The sequence below is a fragment of the Lathyrus oleraceus genome, chromosome 6 (assembly GCF_024323335.1).
Source record: "Lathyrus oleraceus cultivar Zhongwan6 chromosome 6, CAAS_Psat_ZW6_1.0, whole genome shotgun sequence".
Classification (NCBI taxonomy): Eukaryota; Viridiplantae; Streptophyta; class Magnoliopsida; order Fabales; family Fabaceae; genus Lathyrus; species Lathyrus oleraceus.
Window position 1 is genome coordinate 390,547,834 of NC_066584.1, and position 23,028 is coordinate 390,570,861.

The 23,028-nt window shown below is 35.9% G+C and overlaps 1 protein-coding gene and 1 pseudogene across 1 annotated transcript; one reads left to right on the forward strand and one right to left on the reverse strand.

Annotated features, from left to right (window-relative positions):
* Positions 1-6,835: 6,835 nt before the first annotated feature.
* On the reverse strand, positions 6,836-7,678 carry LOC127092301 (14-3-3-like protein; annotated as a pseudogene).
* A 7,900-nt stretch (positions 7,679-15,578) lies between these two features.
* Positions 15,579-20,313, forward strand: LOC127095802 (uncharacterized). Its single transcript, XM_051034441.1, has 3 exons — positions 15,579-15,869; positions 15,966-16,162; positions 20,067-20,313. Exons 1-3 carry the CDS (start codon positions 15,753-15,755, stop codon positions 20,311-20,313), a joined length of 561 nt encoding a protein of 186 aa, XP_050890398.1. The 5' UTR covers positions 15,579-15,752.
* The last annotated feature ends 2,715 nt before the right edge of the window (positions 20,314-23,028 follow it).

The following is a 23,028-nucleotide window of genomic DNA, read 5'->3' on the forward strand; positions in this document are numbered from 1 at the left end:
GCGAATGTTGCCATTCCGGATGAAGTACACTTCTCTATTACTAGTGTGATTAACGATGCTTATCTGAATAGGTTCTGCCAAAGCCAAATGGATAGAACTGAAGGAGCTGGGACTTCGTCATCCAGACCCCGACCCCGCACTACTCCAGTCTTCGACTAGATGGCGTTTGCCAATTATTGCTGTGAGAGCTTTGAGGCCTCTAGGAGGTCTCAATCATTTATCTTTGATGCTATGCAGCAACAATTCCAGAACACGTTCCTTGCACCCGAAGCCCGCACATTTCCTTCTCAGGCGGAATATGTCGCTTATGCTAATTGGCCTGAGGGCAGGCCAGCTTTTATGGGGGGTGCGGGAGGTGGTGCGAACCATGGCGATGAGATGGAGGACGTCCTTGGATCTGTTGGTGGTGGCCAAGAGGATGAAGATTGAGGAGTTGGTGAATTTGAGGAGTTTGTTTTAGTTTGAGTTTTCTTTGTATTATTTTGCTTTTGAAAATTTTTGATGTACTTTTGGGTGGCTCTAGTTCACCAAAACTTTGGTTTTTTAGTTATTTTGATAATTGCATGAATACTCTTTGAGATTTAAGTGTGTTACAATCAAATTGGTTTACCAACATTTTTTTGTTTAATTGTTCTTACTCTTAAGTCAAGCTTAAAGCAACCAAGAAATGTTCGCAAAGAAAGAGCATAGGACACTTCGAGTGGTGATGATAAGAATTAGTGTCGGCATTTCAAGGTACACTTTATCGCTTTCTAGACTTAACATGAGTAGTTTAATGGTATGTGCAAATTCCATATCATGAATTCATTGAAGTATATGTCATTTTTAAATCAAAATAAGACTTAACCAATTGTGAGGAAGCTTTCCATTGTACACTAAAATGCGGGAAACCAAGCATTATTTCAACTCATTCTTATCATGCTAAATCATGCATCAATCTATTTTTGTGTGAAAATTTTGAAAATGATAGAGGCATTGTTTGTTGAGAAAAAACCACTTGACCAAAAAGTTTGAATCAACTAACCTTGTGAGGAGTAATCCTTAGTTAAACCCCTTTGAGCTTATTTTAGGATTCATTTGATTGATCATTGTTAAATCAATTGAATTTTTTTGGAATAAATGAATCCTAATGTATTTCGTATCAATTGAACCCTCAAACCGAGTTGTTTGAAAATTTTGTCTTTTGCTTATGTCTAAGTAGGGAACATTATTGAATAAATTTGGTTTTGGAATCTAAAGTTGGGGAGAGTAAAGAAAGAAGAGTTGATTATAGAAACTTGGAAAAGTGAGTTTTTATGAAAGGGTAAAAATATGAAAAGAAACAAGAAAAAGAAATCACCCTTGAAACCATAGAGCAAAGAAAAAGAAAAGAAAGAAAAAAGCAAAGAAAATACTCATGGTTGTGTGGATGTGAAAAGAAAAAGAAAAAGATAGGGATCAAAGAAAGGGAAATTGTGTAGAGTTGAATGTTTGGGAATGCTCCCTTAGGATAGGCAACTTTGTTGAATTCTCTTAATCATATCCTTTCTTGTAACCATAGCCACATTACAACCTTTGAAAGACCTCTTGATTCTCATTTCTCACATGATTTGGTATTTGTTGTGATAACCGCATGATTTGAGTTGTTGTTGATCTAATTGCTTGGATGAGTGAAAGTAACCCTTCATGTTATTCATCATTATTATGATGTGTGTGTAAGTTTGATTCAATTTTGACATATATGGCTTTGAATTCCTTGGAATGATTTTTGCATTCAACCATCTCTCTTATTCATGTTTTGTCTAGAATTGAGATAGGTGGATTGAGAAATTGCCAAACACTTTTGAACCATTTGAATGTCCTTGGTACATCCTTGTTTCAATCTTTTGTGTCATTCCTTTGGTTGTGAGGGTGGAAACTTTTGTTTAGGGACAAACAAAATGCTAAGTTGGGGAGAGTTGTTAGGGACCAATTAGTACTACTTTTTATATCATTTTATTGGTCCCTTTTACCAAGTCTTGATGTAATTACACACTTTTATTCTCATTATTTTGTATAAATGAAATTAGGTTTAATTTATTTTGTTTTGAATAGTTATTTCACATATTTGTTAGTTTTGTAGAATTTTTGGGCAAGAGAGCTTTGGAATGCACAATCATAATTTTAAAGTGGTGTTGAATGCAATTTGGAAGCCTAACTTGGAAGAATACCATTTGGAAGACCCCTTGGATGAAGCTTGCAAAGCAAGGAAGCTGAGATAGCTTTAGTTCGCACCGCGAACCACCTTCGCGCCGCGAAGGCTGCAAATCCAGCAAGTTGTTTTTGGGCCAAGGGTGCTGTTTTTCATGACCAGCTGGTTTTGCCATTTTGGTGTCTGCCTTGGGGGAGCTTTTATGCCTTAGATGAGAAATGATCATTTTAGGAAATGTCAACCCTTTTAGAAAATCAGAATGGAAAAACTATATCTTCGGCAACGACGCCAATTTGTTGAAAAGTATATCTTCGGAAAATATGTTTATATCGTATCCATAGAGATTGGTTGTTATTACCGCCGTTCTATAATCCAAATTGTTATAAGTTTAGAAAGTAACAAAGTTGTTTTGTTTGGAAAATTATCTTTTGAGTAAAATGTCACTAAAACAATAAAATGGTTTTAATCAAATGTAAAAGCCTGGCAAGATTGGAGTTCACTATTCCAAGTGCTTATGATTCCTTATGATAACTATATAGATTTAAGATTATTGATGATGTTCAAGTATCCTCTCAATGTCATTTATGTCTAAATGATATCGTGATAATCACTATATTGATCCTTAGACGATCACTCCACCTAACTATCAATATAGCAATCTTTAATGATTGATACCAAAGAAGAGTAATGAATAAATCTATCTCTACAACTTATTCACTACTTGAAAATCTAATTTATGTCAAGACTCAAATAATCTCTTTCAATAACTACTCAAATCTGATTTTCAACTCAGGTCAAAAATAACATTCAATACATCAACAATCTTTTATCATATATATGAATCAAATGGAATACATAAACAAATGAGAATAGCTACTACCTCCAATCTTGACAAAATGGGGTTTAGCTCCTCATCATCATTTTCAAAAGCAAAAATGCGATGGAAGAAAAACTCTGCTTTTCTCTCTTACAAAATCTCTAAGTATCTATGAATGTGTTAATGTGTTACAATGAATATCACTTTCCATTCTGATTTTCTAAAAGGGTTGACATTTTCTAAAATGATCATTTCTCATCTAAGGCAGAAAAGCTCCCCCAAGGCAGACACCAAAATGGCAAAACCAGTTGGTCATGAAAAACAGCACCCTTGGCCCAAAAATAGCTTGCTGGATTCGCAGCCTTCGCAGCGCGAAAGAGGTTCGCGGCGCGAACTAAAGCTATCTCAACTTCCTTGCTTTGCAAGCTTCATCCAAGGGGTCTTCCAAATGGTATTCTTCCAAGTTAGGCTTCCAAACTGCATTCAACACTTCTTTAAAATTATGATTGTGCATTCTAAAGCTCTCTTGCCCAAAAATTCTACAAAACTAACAAATATGTGAAATAACTATTTAAAACAAAATAAATTAAACCTAATTGCATTTATACAAAATAGTGAGAATAAAAGTGTGTAATTTCATCAAAACTTGGTAAAAGGGACCAATAAAATGATATAAAAAGTAGTACTAATTGGTCCCTAACAAAACCCACTCACGGGATAGTTTCTACATTTTTGATAAGGTTCCCAGAGTCATGGACCATAATCGTATTATCATCATAAAACAGGCTAGCCGCTTTACAACAAGAGTGACGAAAGGTCTCTTTTGAGCGGGGTTTTCATATTGGGTGCAAAAAGGAGAGGCCATTGGAGTCCAACATTACGCAACCACCAAAGCAGAAACTGGTTCTAAGAGGAGGTCCTAGAGTCATGGACCCTTCATGAATCAACGTCATGCAACAGGCTAGCTGTCTTATAACGAGATCTACAAACAGGTCTACTCTAGGGGAGTCTTCATGCTAGGCACGCAAGGAGTGGCCCTTGGGGACTAACACTACACAACTTCCAATTTTAACTTATGTGTTCTCTCTTCTTTTTCCAAAGCTCGGGTGTAGAGCTTTATTCATGATACCAAAATCCCAACACCCATATATATATATATATATATATATATATATAATATATATATATATTATATATATATATATATATATATATGCGATAAAACAGAGATAAAGAAAGCATATAACAAAGGAAGAAAAAATAAACAAACAAAGTTAACACACATACGAAAACTTAACTGAACTAGGGTTGACTCACTTAGGGATGTTCCTGTCCATAGCAGAGTCGCCATCTGTCGCACCTCGAAAAATGGGGATACGACTTTAAGCGAAGGCGCAATCGCACGCTCGCAATGATGGACTGAACAGAGTCGCCACCGAACTTTATTTATTCCTAAAAAGGAAAGGGGAAATATCGATAAAACCCAAGACAAAACGACAATGATTATTGGTCGTCGCAACCAAATCAGGGTTCGGGAGTCGGTTACGCAAGGGGAAGGTATTAGCACCCCTCACGTCCGTTGTATTCAACAGGAACCGTTTAGTTAGTTTCGTTTTGAATGTTAGCTTATGTTAGTCTTCTCAAGTTATAATGAGGGAGAGAAAGAATAGAAGAGAGGAGAAATGTTTTTGGATTTTTTGACGAAGGACTAAAACCTAAGTTTTTTTATTAGTGGGCCTGACAAGATTTACAAATTCTACTCCTACGTATCTCAATAGAGAAGTCAAGGCTTATGTTCTGGATAGAAAAATGTTTGTTTATTGGTCGATTTTAGCAAAAGCTATATTATATTAATCGACGAAAACATTGTTTTACCCAAAACAGATGAGGAGCGGACGTACACCACACATCGAACGGATTTATAAATCTACATTCGGAAAAGCGTAACTTATCTCGACTCAACAATCGTGGCCGAAACATTATTTTGCATCACCTTAAGACAATATATCTTTCATTTATGAAAAAGGTTTTTGATAAGACGCACAGCGGCGAGAAAGAGTTTGATTGGTTGGATGTAATTTGAGCGATGGCGAGAACTTGGATGAGCGAGATATCCATCTCGAATCCTAGTCTCAGGAGTGCACGGTATACACCATGTTCCATTTCCATCGTTATTGAAAAGGTGTTTAATAAAGATTAAGTATTGTTAGGTTTGATTGAGAAAGGGGTTTGAAGAAACCGTGTTGACAATTTTAGTCGATGGCGAGAGTTAAGATATGCCAGGCATCCACCTTGAATCTTAATCTCAGGAGTGCACGGTATACACCATGTTCCATTTCCATCTTTATGGAAAAAGTGTTAAGGTAGGAATTAAGTATTTTTGAGTTTGAAAGACGGACGTTTGATGAAAATGAGACATGAGCCTCGGGATCAATCACTCGGGGTTCCACTGGAATGCTAGATTCCAATGGTCCTTTTTCATTCGAATTATTTAAGAAAATTATTTAATGGACAACGAACACTTTGTGAGAATCAAATGTTCAAAGGGTTACGCCAGAATGCTTGATCCCAATGGTCCTTTTCTTTCGAGTTTATTTAGAAAAAGGTTTGGATATTGTATTTGATTTAAGAAATCTCTCTCAATATGTGATCAAGGATGGATTCACATAAATGATTTGAGACAGTTTGACTTGGTTACAAAAATTATTTGAAGTCGAAATTGAAATGGTTTAATGGAAAATGAAAACTCAATAAGAACAAGACATGTGTTTTTGGACTCAATTGTTCAAGGGTTACACTGGAATGCTAGATTCCAACGGTCATTTTCTTTCGTGTTATTTTAGAAAAGATTTGCAACATACTTTTGATTGAGAAAAGTCACTCGATGTTGATCGAGGTTTGATTCGTTAATGAAAAAGATTCAAAATGATTGAGGAATGGTTATTTATTTATTTATTTAACTTGTCACGCATTAACTAATTCGGTAACCAATTAAAATAAATAATAATAAAAATCGAAGAAAAACTAAATAAACTAAAATGGGGGTTGTATAGTGAAAAAAAAAGCGATCAAAATTCAAAGGCCAAGGCCCACCTTAGCGGTCTAGATCTTATCATAAATAATATTGACAAAAAAAAGAATCAAATTTGGAGAATGAAAATTTCTTTTCATGACAAAACTATAAACCAAACCATCGGTTTATAATAAAAAGATATTTAATATATTTTTTTATAAAAATAATGAAGTAATAATGAATCATAGAACCAAAAACATGAATAAGATTCGGTAATGACATCGCAAGCCAACAATCAATTTCCATTAAAGTAGATATTTGACCCTTAAACACTAAGAGGGAAAAAAAATAAAGTTATCATAATAAATACATACTAAAACAATTAAATTTGACCATTTAAAAACATTATTGAGTTTGTTTTTTATTCAAAAGCAATGCTACCGACAAAAGGAACTTCTCTCAAAACTCATTTCTTAATTAAGGTTTGCTTCACAACTCCATCAATTTTTTGAAACAACACTAAACAGATCTACAAAAAATCTTCATAAGAAAAAAAAAACAACCACAACAACAATCCTACAATCAAATTAAAGAAATAAATAGGGAAAGGAAACTACCACGACGAGGCGTTTAGATCTGGCAGAAAAAGACGACGACTCCACTAGGTGTTGACGGAATAGTGGCGGCTAGAGCTTTAAGTCAGGACCAAAGTTGAACTTTACTGTGCAATTTGGTTCATTTGGCAGAGTATACATTGAAGCAGCAGGATAGAAATTTGAGTGACATTTAGAAAACAGGCAATTCAGAAACACGCACACAAATGGAAGGACAAACTAAAAAAAACAGTGCATCCATATATCATAAAATAGACCATGAACGCCTAAAATCTCAGTAGCTTCAATATCATCAATCAGCACTTTCTCCCTTTAAAAACATGATAGAAGAGAAGTTTAATAACTAATTAGCAATATGACACATTTTACTGTGGTTCATCATTGCCTTTAGGTGCAGCTTCTTTGATTTCATCAGCACCATCATCCTGCATATCATAGGTCCAAAGGGTGAGGTTATCACGGTAAGTTGCATAATCAAAGTGCTATCCTTGTATGACTCCTCTCCCAATGTATCCAACTCAGCAATAGCCTCATCAAAAGCCAAGCCTGATAGGGTGAGTTGGTGGTAATTCAACATTTGCAATGTCCTGAGCAGATTTGTAAGCGGCAAGAGTGCTCTCTGCAGCCTCCTTACGCTCGACTCCGGTCTTAAACTCAGCGAGGTACCTGTGGTAATCACCCTTCATCTTAAGGTAGAAAACCTTAGAATCGCCAGAGGAAGCTGATGGAATGAGACGAGTATCGAGGAGCTTGAGGATATCGTCGCAGATGTTAGAGAGCTCAGACTCGATCGACGAAATGATACGCCACGAGGCGCGTCTAGCTCCGATCACGTTTTTGTAAGCGACGGAGAGAAGATTCCTCTCCTCCACGGTGAGTTCTTCGCTATCGGCGTTAGCGGAAACCTTTTCCATGAACTCCACCATTTCTTCGTAGCGCTCGGCTTGCTCGGCGAGCTTAGCCATGTAGACGTTCTCTTCCCGAGGAGTATGAGCGGCCGCCATTGTTGAAACCTATAAAGAGAAAACGAGATCTGGTTTTAGGGTTTTAGGGAGTTTAGAGAGAGAAAGCGGTTGACATTGTGAGAGAGAAATAGAAAAGGAGGGCGAAGAGGAAGAAGGTGGTGTGGCGATGGTGATTTGCGTGTGGAAAATGGAAGAGATGAGGAAGATGGTGGTGTGGTGTGAAGGGTGAGCATCGTTTGTGGTTAGGGAGAAGGTGAAGAGTGTTTGAGTGTGAGCAGAGAGATAAAAGGATAATGGTGCGACCTTTCCCTCTCCTCTAAGCCTTAGCCAATGGGAACATATATAGTGAATAATTATGGTTTTCTACACTGCTAAAATCCCAAAATGCCCTTTGATATTTTATTGGTGATAGCAAGAGTTTAAAAGAAATAAAATTAACAAAGGTCAAACAATTATAAATAATCAAAATAAAACAATGATAAAAGTACAATTAATTATATTTATTCTTTATGGACATGTTAACAAAATTGATAAAAATAAAATGATTCAAAATGAATAAAAATCGGACGTAAAAGTTCCTGGAAAATTAAACTGAGTGCACCAAAATGATCTGTGCAAAATAAACTTATTGGAAAAATATAGCGTTTCTTTTAATTTTGAAATAAATTTTTGACCGGTGAAACAGGCTTGAGCTGATCAAAAGGTGGCCGAAAAATTAGCTGAAAAATAAGTCGAGCATACCAAATTAAACTATGCGAAACGTAGATTAATAAAAATGGTGTTTGCAAGCTTGATTTTAAAATTTTTCGTTCACTGATTTGACGCACATCCGTTGATTAATTCAACCGGTTTGTCTGTAATTCCACAAAATTATTTCGACTGATATTCTAAGCATTATGCGGTATGGAATGTATGTTATGTTATGTAGATATGCAATAGCTATGATGAATGTATTGAGTCAGTGATTCAGGGTCAAAATTGGGGTATGACAATAGTACACTTGCTATATTCCCGATCAAATACCGACACTAAATGCTAAATTTGGCCACGTATTACACAAATAACGCAATGATCCAATCAATCTCCGGTATTGAGTTTGATCCACATCTTGCTCTTCCTCGCTTTTGGATAGTTGTGATCATGCCTCGGCTGGAGTTATGGCAGCATTACAATGCTCCATATCACACCTCTTTAAGATCTCCAAAGCATACCTACTTTGATGCATGAGCAGCCCCAACTTTATCTTTTGGAACTCTATGCCTAAGAAGTACTTCACATACCCAAGGTCACTCATTTCAAACTCCTTCATAAGCTCTTCTTTGAAGCTTGAAATGTACTTTTCACAACTTCCAGTAATCAACAAATCGTCCACATATAGACAAAGTATGATTACTCCTTCGCTTGCACCCGATTTCACATAAACACCATGCTCGGACACACACTTTTTGAAACCAATGTCGTTAAGAAAACCATCTATGCGTTTGTTCCAAGCTCTTGGAGTTTGTTTCAAACCATAGAGTGCCTTCCTCAACTTGTAGACCCTTGCCTCTTGATTTTGAACAACAAAACCAGGGGGTTGTTCGACATACACCTCCTCATCCAATGGACCATTCAAAAATGTCGATTTGACGTCCATTTGATATAACGGCCAGCTATTGTTATTTGCTATCGCAACAACTAACCGGATGGTTTCATGTCGAGCAACCGGAGCAAATACCTCATTAAAGTCTATGCCTTCCTTTTGCAAATATCCCTTTGCAACTAATCGAGCCTTACGCTTGATTATCTCGCCTTTCGGATTCGCTTTCAATTTGAAGACCCACTTCACACCAATTGCCTTTTTACCTTTCGGTAAGTCAACCAACATCCAAGTATTGTTTTTCTCAATCGATTCAAGCTCTTCCTTCATTGCATTCAACCAACAACCAACTTTGGATCGCTTAATGCCTCATCCGTATCTACAGGTTCAGATTCGGCCATTAAAGCAAAATGAATGAGATCACCATCGTTATTGATATCACTATCACAGAATACCTCACAATCTCGGAGTCTTTGAGGCATACCTCTCTACCTCATTGGTCGTCTACTCGACTCACCATTCTCCGTTGCGAATGGTTGCTGTCCAGCATCATTAACAAGCTGAAAATTCAAATTTCCTCCCAGGAAATCGATTTCCCCATGTGGTAAATCGATTTCTGGGTCTTGCATTTCGAATCTCACCAGCTTCAGGAAGTGCAATTTCGGGCTGGAAATCGATTTCCCCTTTCTAGGAATCAATTTCCTGGACTGGTATAGCAGAAATTCTGCTGTCAAAAGTCCGAATTTCATCCACGATCACGTCTCGACTAATCACGATCTTCTTGCTACTCATATCAAACAACTTGTAGCCTCTGGTAGGATGATAACCAACAAGCAACAATTTTTCACCCTTGTCATCTAACTTCTTTCGAAGTTGACCCGGAATATGTCGAAATGCTACCGAACCGAAAACACGCAAGTGACTCAAACTCGGTTTAAATCCGGACCATACCTCTTCTGGAGTAACCTTTTCAAGCTTATTTGTAGGACACCTATTCAGCAAATAGGCGGCAGTAGAAACGGCTTCACCCCAAAGCTCTTTCGGTAAATTCTTCGCTTTCAACATGCTATGCACCATGTTTTACAAAAGCGCTGTCTAAGGTATACGAAAATTTTTGAAGCTTTTGTTTTAAACCACATTTTTTCCAGGTTTATAAACCAGAATTTCTACCTGTTTTCAACCAGATTTTGACAGACAATTATCACATTTTATATATGCCATTTTGGCCTTTTTTCTACCAATTTTTGGCTAACAAATATATATATATATACCAATTCAAACCAATTTTGCCTTAAATGTATCAAAATATATACAAATTTATGTACACATTTACAAGTCATAACATATACTACAAATGTACACATTAATTACACAGCTTTATCATGAATTGACACCACTCCTCTTTGATTTCGTCCACTTGATCCTTTGTATAAAATGCACACTTGAATTCATCAAAGTACTACATAATAATATAACATATTTTGAATTAATTCCAACTATTTAATTATATGAGATATGTGTAAATATAAAAATAACTCATAAGTTAGAAATACATACATCGGTGGGAATCTTTAATCGGCCCAAAGCAAGAGTATCTCGCATAAACCTCAACATGAAATACCCGCAATCTATTTGATTACGTTGTTGAGGACACTACATATGAAAAAAAATATGGATTATAAATCCTAAGTTTTATCAAGTGTCATCACTAATATAATAAAAAATGTGGTAATTAAAAATATACCGCCACTTTAATCCATGTAATGGAGTTGGCGCCCCTCCTTGAGGTTTGGATATCTCGTTGGGCCCGAAAAGCTTGTAGGACGCTAATAAAATAAAAATGAAGCAATTAGAACAATTCACATAAACTAAGAAAAATTTTGAACATTCTCACTTACGTGTCAATTAGGACCTTCATATCCGGGTATGTTGTCCAATCATTTCCTAACGAGTCAAGATAATACACAATTTCTCGGATAGGATTGATTGCGAGCAACAACCAATGTCCACTGTAATGATTAGGCAAATGTTAGATGGTAACTTGGAAATTAATTATAATAGATGAATTTAGAATGAAATGCTAACCCGGTATTAAACGGTATAAAAAACAACTTCTCCGCATCTTTATTGTCCATGAGGATCCGAAGAACGTACTCCGTCACGGTATCCGGTCTACTTAAGATTAAACCTAAGTTGACGGTCGCGGGTGCTAAGAATCCGAATGACACGTCCAAACCATTGGGGCGCATCAATTTGTCATACAAAACCTAATATAAAAACATCATTAACACCTCTTTTGAAACATAAAGTAAACCGGATTAACATAAAGTAAACATCATTAACATAAGTTGTTTAATTAATAAAACAAAGTAGACCGGATTTACCTAATATATGTATTGACAACGGTGACGCCGATTTCTTCATGACTAAAAACTTGCATGAAGTCTTCATTACCAATCATTTGGTCGTAATCAAAGCCGAAAATCCCTACCTCCATATGTATAGTCCGAACACCTCCGGTCGGTATATCGGTCATCTCTAGAAATGTCCTGAGGCACGACCTATACTTGGTGGTAGGTTTTTTCCTAGCTACGGTCTTCTTAGCACCAGAACTTTTTACCCGTGCGGAGGCGTTGCTAACCTCCTTTTTTGTTGTGCGGAGGCATTGCTAACCTCATTTTCTTGAAGCTACATGTCATATAAATAGTTAGATCAAATTAAGAATGTAACAACTTCCATGAATATATGTCATATAATTGTATATTACCTCTTTTCTTGAAACCGTGGACTCGGTATGCCGTGGAATCGCATTATCTTTTGATTTGGATTTTGTGGGAGTCTATTTAACATAACCAAGGAAAATATGTAAGTAAAATTTTAAGCATAAATTTTAAACTTTGAATATACACATTAAAGTTAACATAAGTTTTAAGCATACCTCATATCCTACGCATATGAGGTTTGTCGGCCATGCAACAAACGAACCTACTGCTTCGTGCACCGTTGTTGCATCCGAATCATCGCTAGGATATGGTAATGCTGCATTCGGCTCAACTGCAATATCAACTGATACCTTCAAACACTCCAGCAGGGAGCTCTCTAGTGTGGAGTAATACTCCGCTAACGTTATGCACTTTTCCCTTGCCAACCATCCGATAGTATGGTGACGACAAATACAGCTGACAATGGGAAATGCCCTAAAACCAATAATAACAAGAAATCGTTAATGTGTATATATGTCAAATACATAATTTAAGCAAATAGTTCAACTTAAGACAATTATATGTAATTACCTCTGGAATGTTCGGCTGAAAGGTACAGTTGATACTGTCTTTGTCCGAAGCATCTCTGTATACTGTTGAGGCGCTAGCCTCTCTTTCTCTCCTCAATGCATCTAGCTCAGCTTGCATGGCTTCCAATCTTGCATGAAGCTCCCGATTACTAGGAGCCTTTCCTTTTTTAATACTCAGGGAGGTCGGAGTGACTCCAAATCCCTTACCCCTCACCCGACCAGAATACTCAGGGACATCTAATGCCCGACTAAGTATGCCCTTAGTATCATCGGGAGATAAAGACTGAGATAGCTCCTCCTGAAAAATCAGATGAATACCGTATACTTGTCAAATATTTGTGTATAAAAATGTTATTCAATTAATGAAAAAATGTTATACTTACACATTTCTGGTATACGTGTAAAACTTCTTCTTGAGGAACTCCAAATTTGCCCACACGGGCTTCCTTCCACAAAACATGTGCAGGAAGAGATGTTTCTGAACTTTCCTCCTTCTGCAGCTACACATTAAGTCATACAATTTGATCAGATAAAACTAATATATGATGAACAAATTTGTTATCGCAATTTATAAATACTTACCATGGATTGTTCTAAGCATCCATATCCGACACGTCCTTTTCGGTACGGATATGCGGGACTTGATGCTCTTTCCCGATTTGTAGCACTTATTCTTTGAAAAACCGGGTCTTGTCTTTTGGATTTGAAAGCTTCCCATTCTTCAGCCGATATCAAACTTTCATATTTTTTAGGAAGCTCCGCATCCACAAAATTACCATCCGCATCCTTAAGGAACTTGGATGATAAAAATGTCTGAAACCCTCTTAGAAGCTTTCCGGCCAATTTCATACAAAAACCTCTTCTTTCTTCTTCGATGTTAAAACATCGCTAAGAAAAACATACAGATTGATAGTTAGTATCGGTAATTGAAAAAACATAATTGATACCGTATAATTAAGGGCCAAATGATTGTACCTTTATCTCACTCCAAATTTTTTCTTTGGACTCATTCAGCTCTTTGTTTCTCCAATCATCACATGTAATGGGAATTTCATTCCTTACTAGTGCACCGATAAAACTAGTTAAGGTATGCCCATTAGGTTCTATAAGTTGTCCCTGGTTGTTCCAATAGACATCTAGTATGATGCCTCGAGATCTTCCTTGGACCACCCTTCTCATTATTGTGATGCCTCTTCGAATTTCTTCTTCCGCGGATACTTTTTTACTAACTTCCTCATGTTGGTCATCAGCCATGTCTAACCTGTAATAAACTAAGGAAACCATCAAATATCAAATATAACTTATAATCAAAGCAATTGAAAACAAAAAAATAAAGAAATCATGCATTATCAGATATAACTTATAATCAAAGCAATTGAAAACAAAAATATAACGAAATCATGCATTATCAGATATAACTTATAATCAAAGCAATTGAAAACAAAAAAAATAAAGAAATCATGCATTATCCGATATAACTTATAATCAAAGCAATTGAAAACAAAAATATAATGAAATCATGCATTATCACATATAACTTATAATCAAAACAATTGAAAAAAATAAAAATAAAGAAACCATGGATAATTTACCTAAGTCACTAACATCTCTTTCTTTTCTTTGTTGGAATATTAATCACTTGTTTCTTAGCAATGTGTACGGATGAATTGATCCAAATTCCCTCATTATGATCGTTTCTTATATATGACTCATCCATATAAGAAACGATCATAATGAGGGAATTTGGATCAATTCATCCGTACGCATTGCTAAGAAACAAGTGATTAATATTCCAACAAAGAAAAGAAAGAGATGTTAGTGACTTAGGTAAATTATCCATGGTTTCTTTATTTTATTTTTTTTCAATTGTTTTGATTATAAGTTATATGTGATAATGCATGATTTCATTATATTTTTGTTTTCAATTGCTTTGATTATAAGTTATATCTGATAATGCATGATTTCTTTATTTTTTTTGTTTTCAATTGCTTTGATTATAAGTTATATCTGATAATGCATGATTTCGTTATATTTTTGTTTTCAATTGCTTTGATTATAAGTTATATCTGATAATGCATGATTTCTTTATTTTTTTTGTTTTCAATTGCTTTGATTATAAGTTATATTTGATATTTGATGGTTTCCTTAGTTTATTACAGGTTAGACATGGCTGATGACCAACATGAGGAAGTTAGTAAAAAAGTATCCGCGGAAGAAGAAATTCGAAGAGGCATCACAATAATGAGAAGGGTGGTCCAAGGAAGATCTCAAGGCATCATACTAGATGTCTATTGGAACAACCAGGGACAGCTTATAGAACCTAATGGGCATACCTTAACTAGTTTTATCGGTGCACTAGTAAGGAATGAAATTCCCATTACATGTGATGATTGGAGAAACAAAGAGCTGAATGAGTCCAAAGAAAAAATTTGGAGTGAGATAAAGGTACAATCATTTGGCCCTTAATTATACGGTATCAATTATGTTTTTTCAATTACCGATACTAACTATCAATCTGTATGTTTTTCTTAGCGATGTTTTAACATCGAAGAAGAAAGAAGAGGTTTTTGTATGAAATTGGCCGGAAAGCTTCTAAGAGGGTTTCGGACATTTTTATCATCCAAGTTCCTTAAGGATGCGGATGGTAATTTTGTGGATGCGGAGCTTCCTAAAAAATATGAAAGTTTGATATCGGCTGAAGAATGGGAAGCTTTCAAATCCAAAAGACAAGACCCGGTTTTTCAAAGAATAAGTGCTACAAATCGGGAAAGAGCATCAAGTCCCGCATATCCGTACCGAAAAGGACGTGTCGGATATGGACGCTTAGAACAATCCATGGTAAGTATTTATAAATTGCGATAACAAATTTGTTCATCATATATTAGTTTTATCTGATCAAATTGTATGACTTAATGTGTAGCTGCAGAAGGAGGAAAGTTCAGAAACATCTCTTCCTGCACATGTTTTGTGGAAGGAAGCCCGTGTGGGCAAATCTGGAGTTCCTCAAGAAGAAGTTTTACACGTATACCAGAAATGTGTAAGTATAACATTTTTTCATTAATTGAATAACATTTTTATACACAAATATTTGACAAGTATACGGTATTCATCTGATTTTTCAGGAGGAGCTATCTCAGTCTTTATCTCCCGATGATACTAAGGGCATACTTAGTCGGGCATTAGATGTCCCTGAGTATTCTGGTCGGGTGAGGGGTAAGGGATTTGGAGTCACTCCGACCTCCCTGAGTATTAAAAAAGGAAAGGCTCCTAGTAATCGGGAGCTTCATGCAAGATTGGAAGCCATGCAAGCTGAGCTAGATGCATTGAGGAGAGAAAGAGAGGCTAGCGCCTCAACAGTATACAGAGATGCTTCGGACAAAGACAGTATCAACTGTACCTTTCAGCCGAACATTCCAGAGGTAATTACATATAATTGTCTTAAGTTGAACTATTTGCTTAAATTATGTATTTGACATATATACACATTAACGATTTCTTGTTATTATTGGTTTTAGGGCATTTCCCATTGTCAGCTGTATTTGTCGTCACCATACTATCGGATGGTTGGCAAGGGAAAAGTGCATAACGTTAGCGGAGTATTACTCCACACTAGAGAGCTCCCTGCTGGATGTTTGAAGGTATCAGTTGATATTGCAGTTGAGCCGAATGCAGCATTACCATATCCTAGCGATGATTCGGATGCAACAACGGTGCACGAAGCAGTAGGTTCGTTTGTTGCATGGCCGACAAACCTCATATGCGTAGGATATGAGGTATGCTTAAAACTTATGTTAACTTTAATGTGTATATTCAAAGTTTAAAATTTATGCTTAAAATTTTCCTTACATATTTTCCTTGGTTATGTTAAATAGACTCCCACAAAATCCAAATCAAAAGATAATGCGATTCCACGGCATACCGAGTCCACGGTTTCAAGAAAAGAGGTAATATACAATTATATGACATATATTCATGGAAGTTGTTACATTCTTAATTTGATCTAACTATTTATATGACATGTAGCTTCAAGAAAATGAGGTTAGCAATGCCTCCGCACAACAAAAAAAGGAGGTTAGCAACGCCTCCGCACGGGTAAAAAGTTCTGGTGCTAAGAAGACCGTAGCTAGGAAAAAACCTACCACCAAGTATAGGTCGTGCCTCAGGACATTTCTAGAGATGACCGATATACCGACCGGAGGTGTTCGGACTGTACATATGGAGGTAGGGATTTTCGGCTTTGATTACGACCAAATGATTGGTAATGAAGACTTCATGCAAGTTTTTAGTCATGAAGAAATCGGCGTCACCGTTGTCAATACATATATTAGGTAAATCCGGTCTACTTTGTTTTATTAATTAAACAACTTATGTTAATGATGTTTACTTTATGTTAATCCGGTTTACTTTATGTTTCAAAAGAGGTGTTAATGATGTTTTTATATTAGGTTTTTGTATGACAAATTGATGCGCCCCAATGGTTTGGACGTGTCATTCGGATTCTTAGCACCCGCGACCGTCAACTTAGGTTTAATCTTAAGTAGACCGGATACCGTGACGGAGTACGTTCTTCGGATCCTCATGGACAATAAAGATGCGGAGAAGTTGTTTTTTATACCGTTTAATACCGGGTTAGCATTTCATTCTAAATTCATCTATTATAATTATTTTCCAAGTTACCATCTAACATTTGCCTAATCATTACAGTGGACATTGGTTGTTGCTCGCAATCAATCCTATCCGAGAAATTGTGTATTATCTTGACTCGTTAGGAAATGATTGGACAACATACCCGGATATGAAGGTCCTAATTGACACGTAAGTGAGAATGTTCAAAATTTTTCTTAGTTTATGTGAATTGTTCTAATTGCTTCATTTTTATTTTATTAGCGTCCTACAAGCTTTTCGGGCCCAACGAGATATCCAAACCTCAAGGAGGGGCGCCAACTCCATTACATGGATTAAAGTGGCGGTATATTTTTAATTACCACATTTTTTATTATATTAGTGATGACACTTGATAAAACTTAGGATTTATAATCCATATTTTTTTTTCATATGTAGTGTCCTCAACAACGTAATCAAATAGATTGCGGGTATTTCATGTTGAGGTTTATGCGAGATACTCTTGCTTTGGGCCGATTAAAGACTCCCACCGATGTATGTATTTCTAACTTATGAGTTATTTTTATATTTACACATATCTCATATAATTAAATAGTTGGAATTAATTCAAAATATGTTATATTATTATGTAGTACTTTGATGAATTCAAGTGTGCATTTTATACAAAGGATCAAGTGGACGAAATCAAAGAGGAGTGGTGTCAATTCATGATAAAGCTGTGTAATTAATGTGTACATTTGTAGTATATGTTATGACTTGTAAATGTGTACATAAATTTGTATATATTTTGATACATTTAAGGCAAAATTGGTTTGAATTGGTATATATATATATATTTGTTAGCCAAAAATTGGTAGAAAAAAGGCCAAAATGGCATATATAAAATGTGATAATTGTCTGTCAAAATCTGGTTGAAAACAGGTAGAAATTCTGGTTTATAAACCTGGAAAAAATGTGGTTTAAAACAAAAGCTTCAAAAATTTTCGTATACCTTAGACAGCGCTTTTGTAAAAAGCGCTGTCTAAGGGGGGGATTAGAAAGCGCTTTAGGCAAAAGCGCTGTCTAAGGGGGGTCTTAGACAGCGCTTTTTGAAAAGCGCTGTCTAAGGTATACCTAAAAAAATTAAAATAGGAGGGTCTTAGAAAGCGCTTTTGGCCAAAGCGCTGTCTAAGGGGGTGGGGCTTAGACAGCGCTTTTCAAAAGCGCTGTCTAAGGTATACCTAAAAAATTTAAAATAAGAGGGTCTTATAAAGCGCTTTTGGCCAAAGCGCTGTCTAAGGGGGGGGGGGGCTTAGACAGCGCTTTTAAGATTTAAAAAAGCGCTGTCTAAACCTTTAGCAGCGGAGGTTTAGACAGCGCTTTAAAGCGTTGTCTAAGGCTAAAAAAAGCGCTGTCTAAGGTCTTGTTTGTTGTAGTGCATTTCCCTTTTGATCTCTTGTTCTTTTCATTTAAACGAGCTTGCAAAGCCACTTCCGCTTTCGCCTTATTGTTTCCTCTTTCATCCATCCTTTGTTCATGAGCTTCCAATGAGCTTTGAAGCTCATCTTTGATCATAGTCTTGAGGTCCTTCGATTCTTCAATCGCAACCACAATGTTATCGAATTTAGGTGTTAAAGAACACAACACTTTCGATACAATATTCTGCTCCGAAACAGCTTCACTGCAAGACTTCATTTGATTCACCAAACGCGTAACACGCGTCACATAATCGTTGACCGTTTCCTTTTCTTCCATTTGAAGTAACTCGAATTGACGTTTGTGAGTTTGTAACCTCACAACCTTCGCTTTGTTTGCCCCTGCATAAGCCTTCTCAAGAATCCCCCAAGCTTGCTTTGCCGAGTCACAATCGCCAACTTTCTCAAAGTTGTCACTATCGACGCAAGAATGTACCAAGAAGAGAGCTTTGTAGTCTTTCTTCTTCTCTTCTTTGTGAGTAGCTTGCTGGGCTGCAGTAACCTCTTCAACAAGAGGAGTAACACCGGTGGTAATCACATCAAGCACATCTTGATAACCGAACAAGACTTTCATTTGCTTGCACCATTTGTCGTAGTTCTTCGAATCAAGAATTGGAAGGTTGGTGGGTATTTTATCGTTTGAAACGGACATGATTGCAGCGGAATAGGATCAGAACCAAAGCTCCTGATGCCAAATGTTGGAACAAGATCAAACTTGTTCAAGGTGAATCAATGGTGGAAGTTGTTATTTTGGTGGTAGAAAGGTCAATTGAGGAAGATGATGAAAATAGAGAAATAAGAAAAATTGAGATGAGAATATTGAATGGCATTATCTGAAGGCATTAAACACAAATATTACAATTGAGGTCTATTTATAGTGTAGAGACCACTAAACAAACAGACTAAACAAAGCATCCAAAACTGCCTAATAAAACAAAATTGTTTTTCTATTTTGCCTTCAGGAAATTGCTATTTCTGCAGCAAATAAGAAGCCTTCCAAAATAGCTTCTCAAATAAGCTATTCTCCAAAAATACTTCAAAAGCCAATTACACTGCATTTGACTTATTCTAATCATCCAACAATAATCACTAAATCTCTCCTAAAACATAAATTCAGCTGAACTAGTATCCTATGTTCTGTAATTATGTTGGACTTCAGATATAATGATCAGGATACATGTTTCATAAAAAAAACTCGTTTGGTTCTAAAGAATTAGAACAAATGTTGGCCAAAAAACGAGTAGCAGAAAGGAGAAAAGGTTTATCAGAGTAGAAGGGAAAAGAGAGAAAAAGATATTGTTCTTTTCATAAATTGTTAAAGGGGAATAAAGTGAATGTGGATATGTTTTTCTTCCTGCAGAGAACTAAAACAAGAGATTTATGTCTTCCTATCTATTTTTTATTCATGTGTGCTACAACAAGATTTTTATTGTATTATTGATAGAATTCAATATAGATTAACCAAGTAAATACAAACAGGCAGCATAAAAAGTAAAACAATGCGATCCATATTTTGGATCTAAATGTACAACCAAACAGCAAATACTCAAAATATAACAAAGAAAAATTCGATCTGGACTCTTACCGAAAGCCGAGCTACGATGTTGTTGTCGGTGTTGAAAGTGATGCTGCCTCGGGTACAAAATCTCAAGCACCGTTGGAGAGTGATGGTTTTGTGAAGTTTTGGTGGTTGAGTTGGTGGCCGGAAGTGGAGAGCACCGGTAGTTGTTATTCGGAGAAGGGAAAGTGGAAGGTGATTTGGATGTTGTTTGCGGATGCTTCATGAGTTCACCAGCTGGTAGGTGTTTTTTCTTTCCGTTGCAGTCCGCCAAGCAACGTAAACATAACTTATTTAATTAGTAAATATAAGACCGTTGAGCTGCAACCACATTATTAAATTTCTTTTTTAGTTTTTTATTTTAATAATTTATCGATTCCATTGAAATAAAATACGAACAAACTTTCTATATACTTTTTTTAGAGTTTTACTAAAAAAAAGTATATTTATAATTAACTAATTTAAAATATATATATATATATATATATATCTCATTTTACCCACTCATTCATTTCTCACCTTTTACTTTTAACTTTCTCACTTATCCTTTTCCTTTTCTTAATTCAAAATTCAAATTTCTCTCACATTTTTTATCACATTTTCTCTCTTTCATTTTAATTTTTTCACTCACCCTCTTTATTTATTTTATTTTTTAAAGTAAAAATAATAAAATTTAAACCTCTTTTTAATTTAACAAAGAATAACAGTAGAAAAATATTAAATTTTTAAAATACCAAATTTATCTAAATTAAAAATATAATTAATTTATAATTATTATATATAAAAAATGATATTAATTATTATTCACTGTCACTGTAAAAAGTTTTACACTGTCGATTCATCATCATCACCCGTCTACATTACTTTATAGATTTTTAAAATAAAAGTCACATTTGTTTCAATATCTAACGGTCATGATTAACTGACAGTGTAAAATTCTTTTACACTGTCAATGTATTTCAATTAAATCCATAAAAAATATTCATAATTTATATGATTATTGTTCATTTTATAATTAAATAACTCATTTGAAATTATCATGTGTATCTAAATATATTTTATATTGTGTTTATATGATCATTGTCTATTTTACAATTAAGTAACATATTATAAGTTGACATTTGTATCTAAAAATATTTTATATTGTATCAAATTGAATATCACTTAAAAAAGATGCACACCACTAACTATTGAAATTTTTACCAAAATAACCCAGTTTTTCAAAAAAATTGCCAAAATAACCAAGTTTTAAAAAAAAATCTCAAACTACCCCACTTTGAAATGGAGGCGCTAGATGAATTGGCGCTTGCTCTTAAACTTAGAGAGGAGACGTCAATTGGATTGACTATTCCACCTTGTGTTGCCAATCCAATTGGCGCCTATGTGTTAAGTTTTAAAGGAGGCACCAATTGGTCTGTCACTTGTGTGTGTTTCGTAATATTTTTTGAAAAACATTGTACATGACAGATAAAGTCGAAATCAGACCAATTCATATTAATACTAATACCTGTTTACACAAAAAATACTAATGTCGATGACCGAGATCACCTAACCGACCTCCGGTCCCATATCCCCTAGCTACCCGAACTCGTGGCCCTATCTGAAGGCCCAGTAACATCACCACCAACTGTAGGAGATTTCCTGAGATAGTCCGACAAATCAACGTAGTCTTGTGTATGCATCGAAGGGGTACCGCCATAGCTGAGTTCATGACCCATGCCAGAGTAGTTAGGTTATGTTTGAGTTGTTGGAGGGCGACCAAGATGATTGAAGGGAGACATTGGTGTGAATGATGCGTCGAGGAAAGGTTGAAATAATTGTTGTGGTGTTTGTAGACATATGGTTGTTGAAGGTTTTGGTTTTGAGATGTTTGAGCTTCTTGGATATGGTAGGAGGAGGGATGGTTGGTGTTAAATGATCATTGAGCGTTTTGGCTAAGGCGGCTATGATAGGGTGATATGTTGGGTGCATATCGATGTTGGATGTCTTGATGATGATCTAGTTATTGGTGGTGGTACGGGGTATGCTCTTGGTATTGTGGTTGGGTGTTTGACATGTTAGGGTTGTAGGTTTGTGTATTTGTGGATTAGAAATTTTGAAGGATAAGGGGTTGTGAGTAGCCGGTCTGACATTGTTGTTGGGGGTTAGATGTTGAGCTTTCTGGTGTGTAAGTTTCTTGGCGTGGGTTGTATAGGTACATATCCTCGACGATAAACTCAAATCCAACAGATATGTACCAAGCCATATAATTACGACTTGGTTTTTTCTTCAGTTGGCATCACAACCTCTGTTAAGACATGGTCTTGGCGGTGCTTCCATTTGCGACACTCAGATCTAGCGAAGCTTTGCCATGGGTTAAAGTTCCATTGGTCGTCAACTTTGCATAGATGTCATTCTCCTAGGTTTGCCGGGGGATCTGGGATGTTTTAAAGTATACCGAACTGCAATTTAACACGATCATTATTGCGCATCTCCATAGTGGTGAATCTTATGATCGGTGTGCATGCAGTCCAAACGGCTGCGTCTTGTTCGTTGATTTCATGGTCATGATCCAAATTTAGATATGGACGCTAAATGAACTGAAATGTGAACTTATATTAGATTATAAATTTGGTAGAAGAAATTAATAAATTATTACGAAATAATTAGGTTAATGGACATACATATGTTGGCTGAAGGTGATCCAAGAGATTGCGATACTGGGTAATATAGTGTCTAGGACATCTGTTATAACTCATACCACGTGTTGATCATCTGCACCATAAAAGTAAAAATATTATTTGGAGATAATAATCGGTAAAGTAAGTCAATATAGTCCATTTTTAAGAACTTACTTTTGTGCATACGGGAATATGAATGGGTTGTTGTTGACGGGCGCTAGGGACGGTAGTCTGGACCAACCCCATGCTTTGAGCAAAATAGCACATCCAAAAAATATAAACG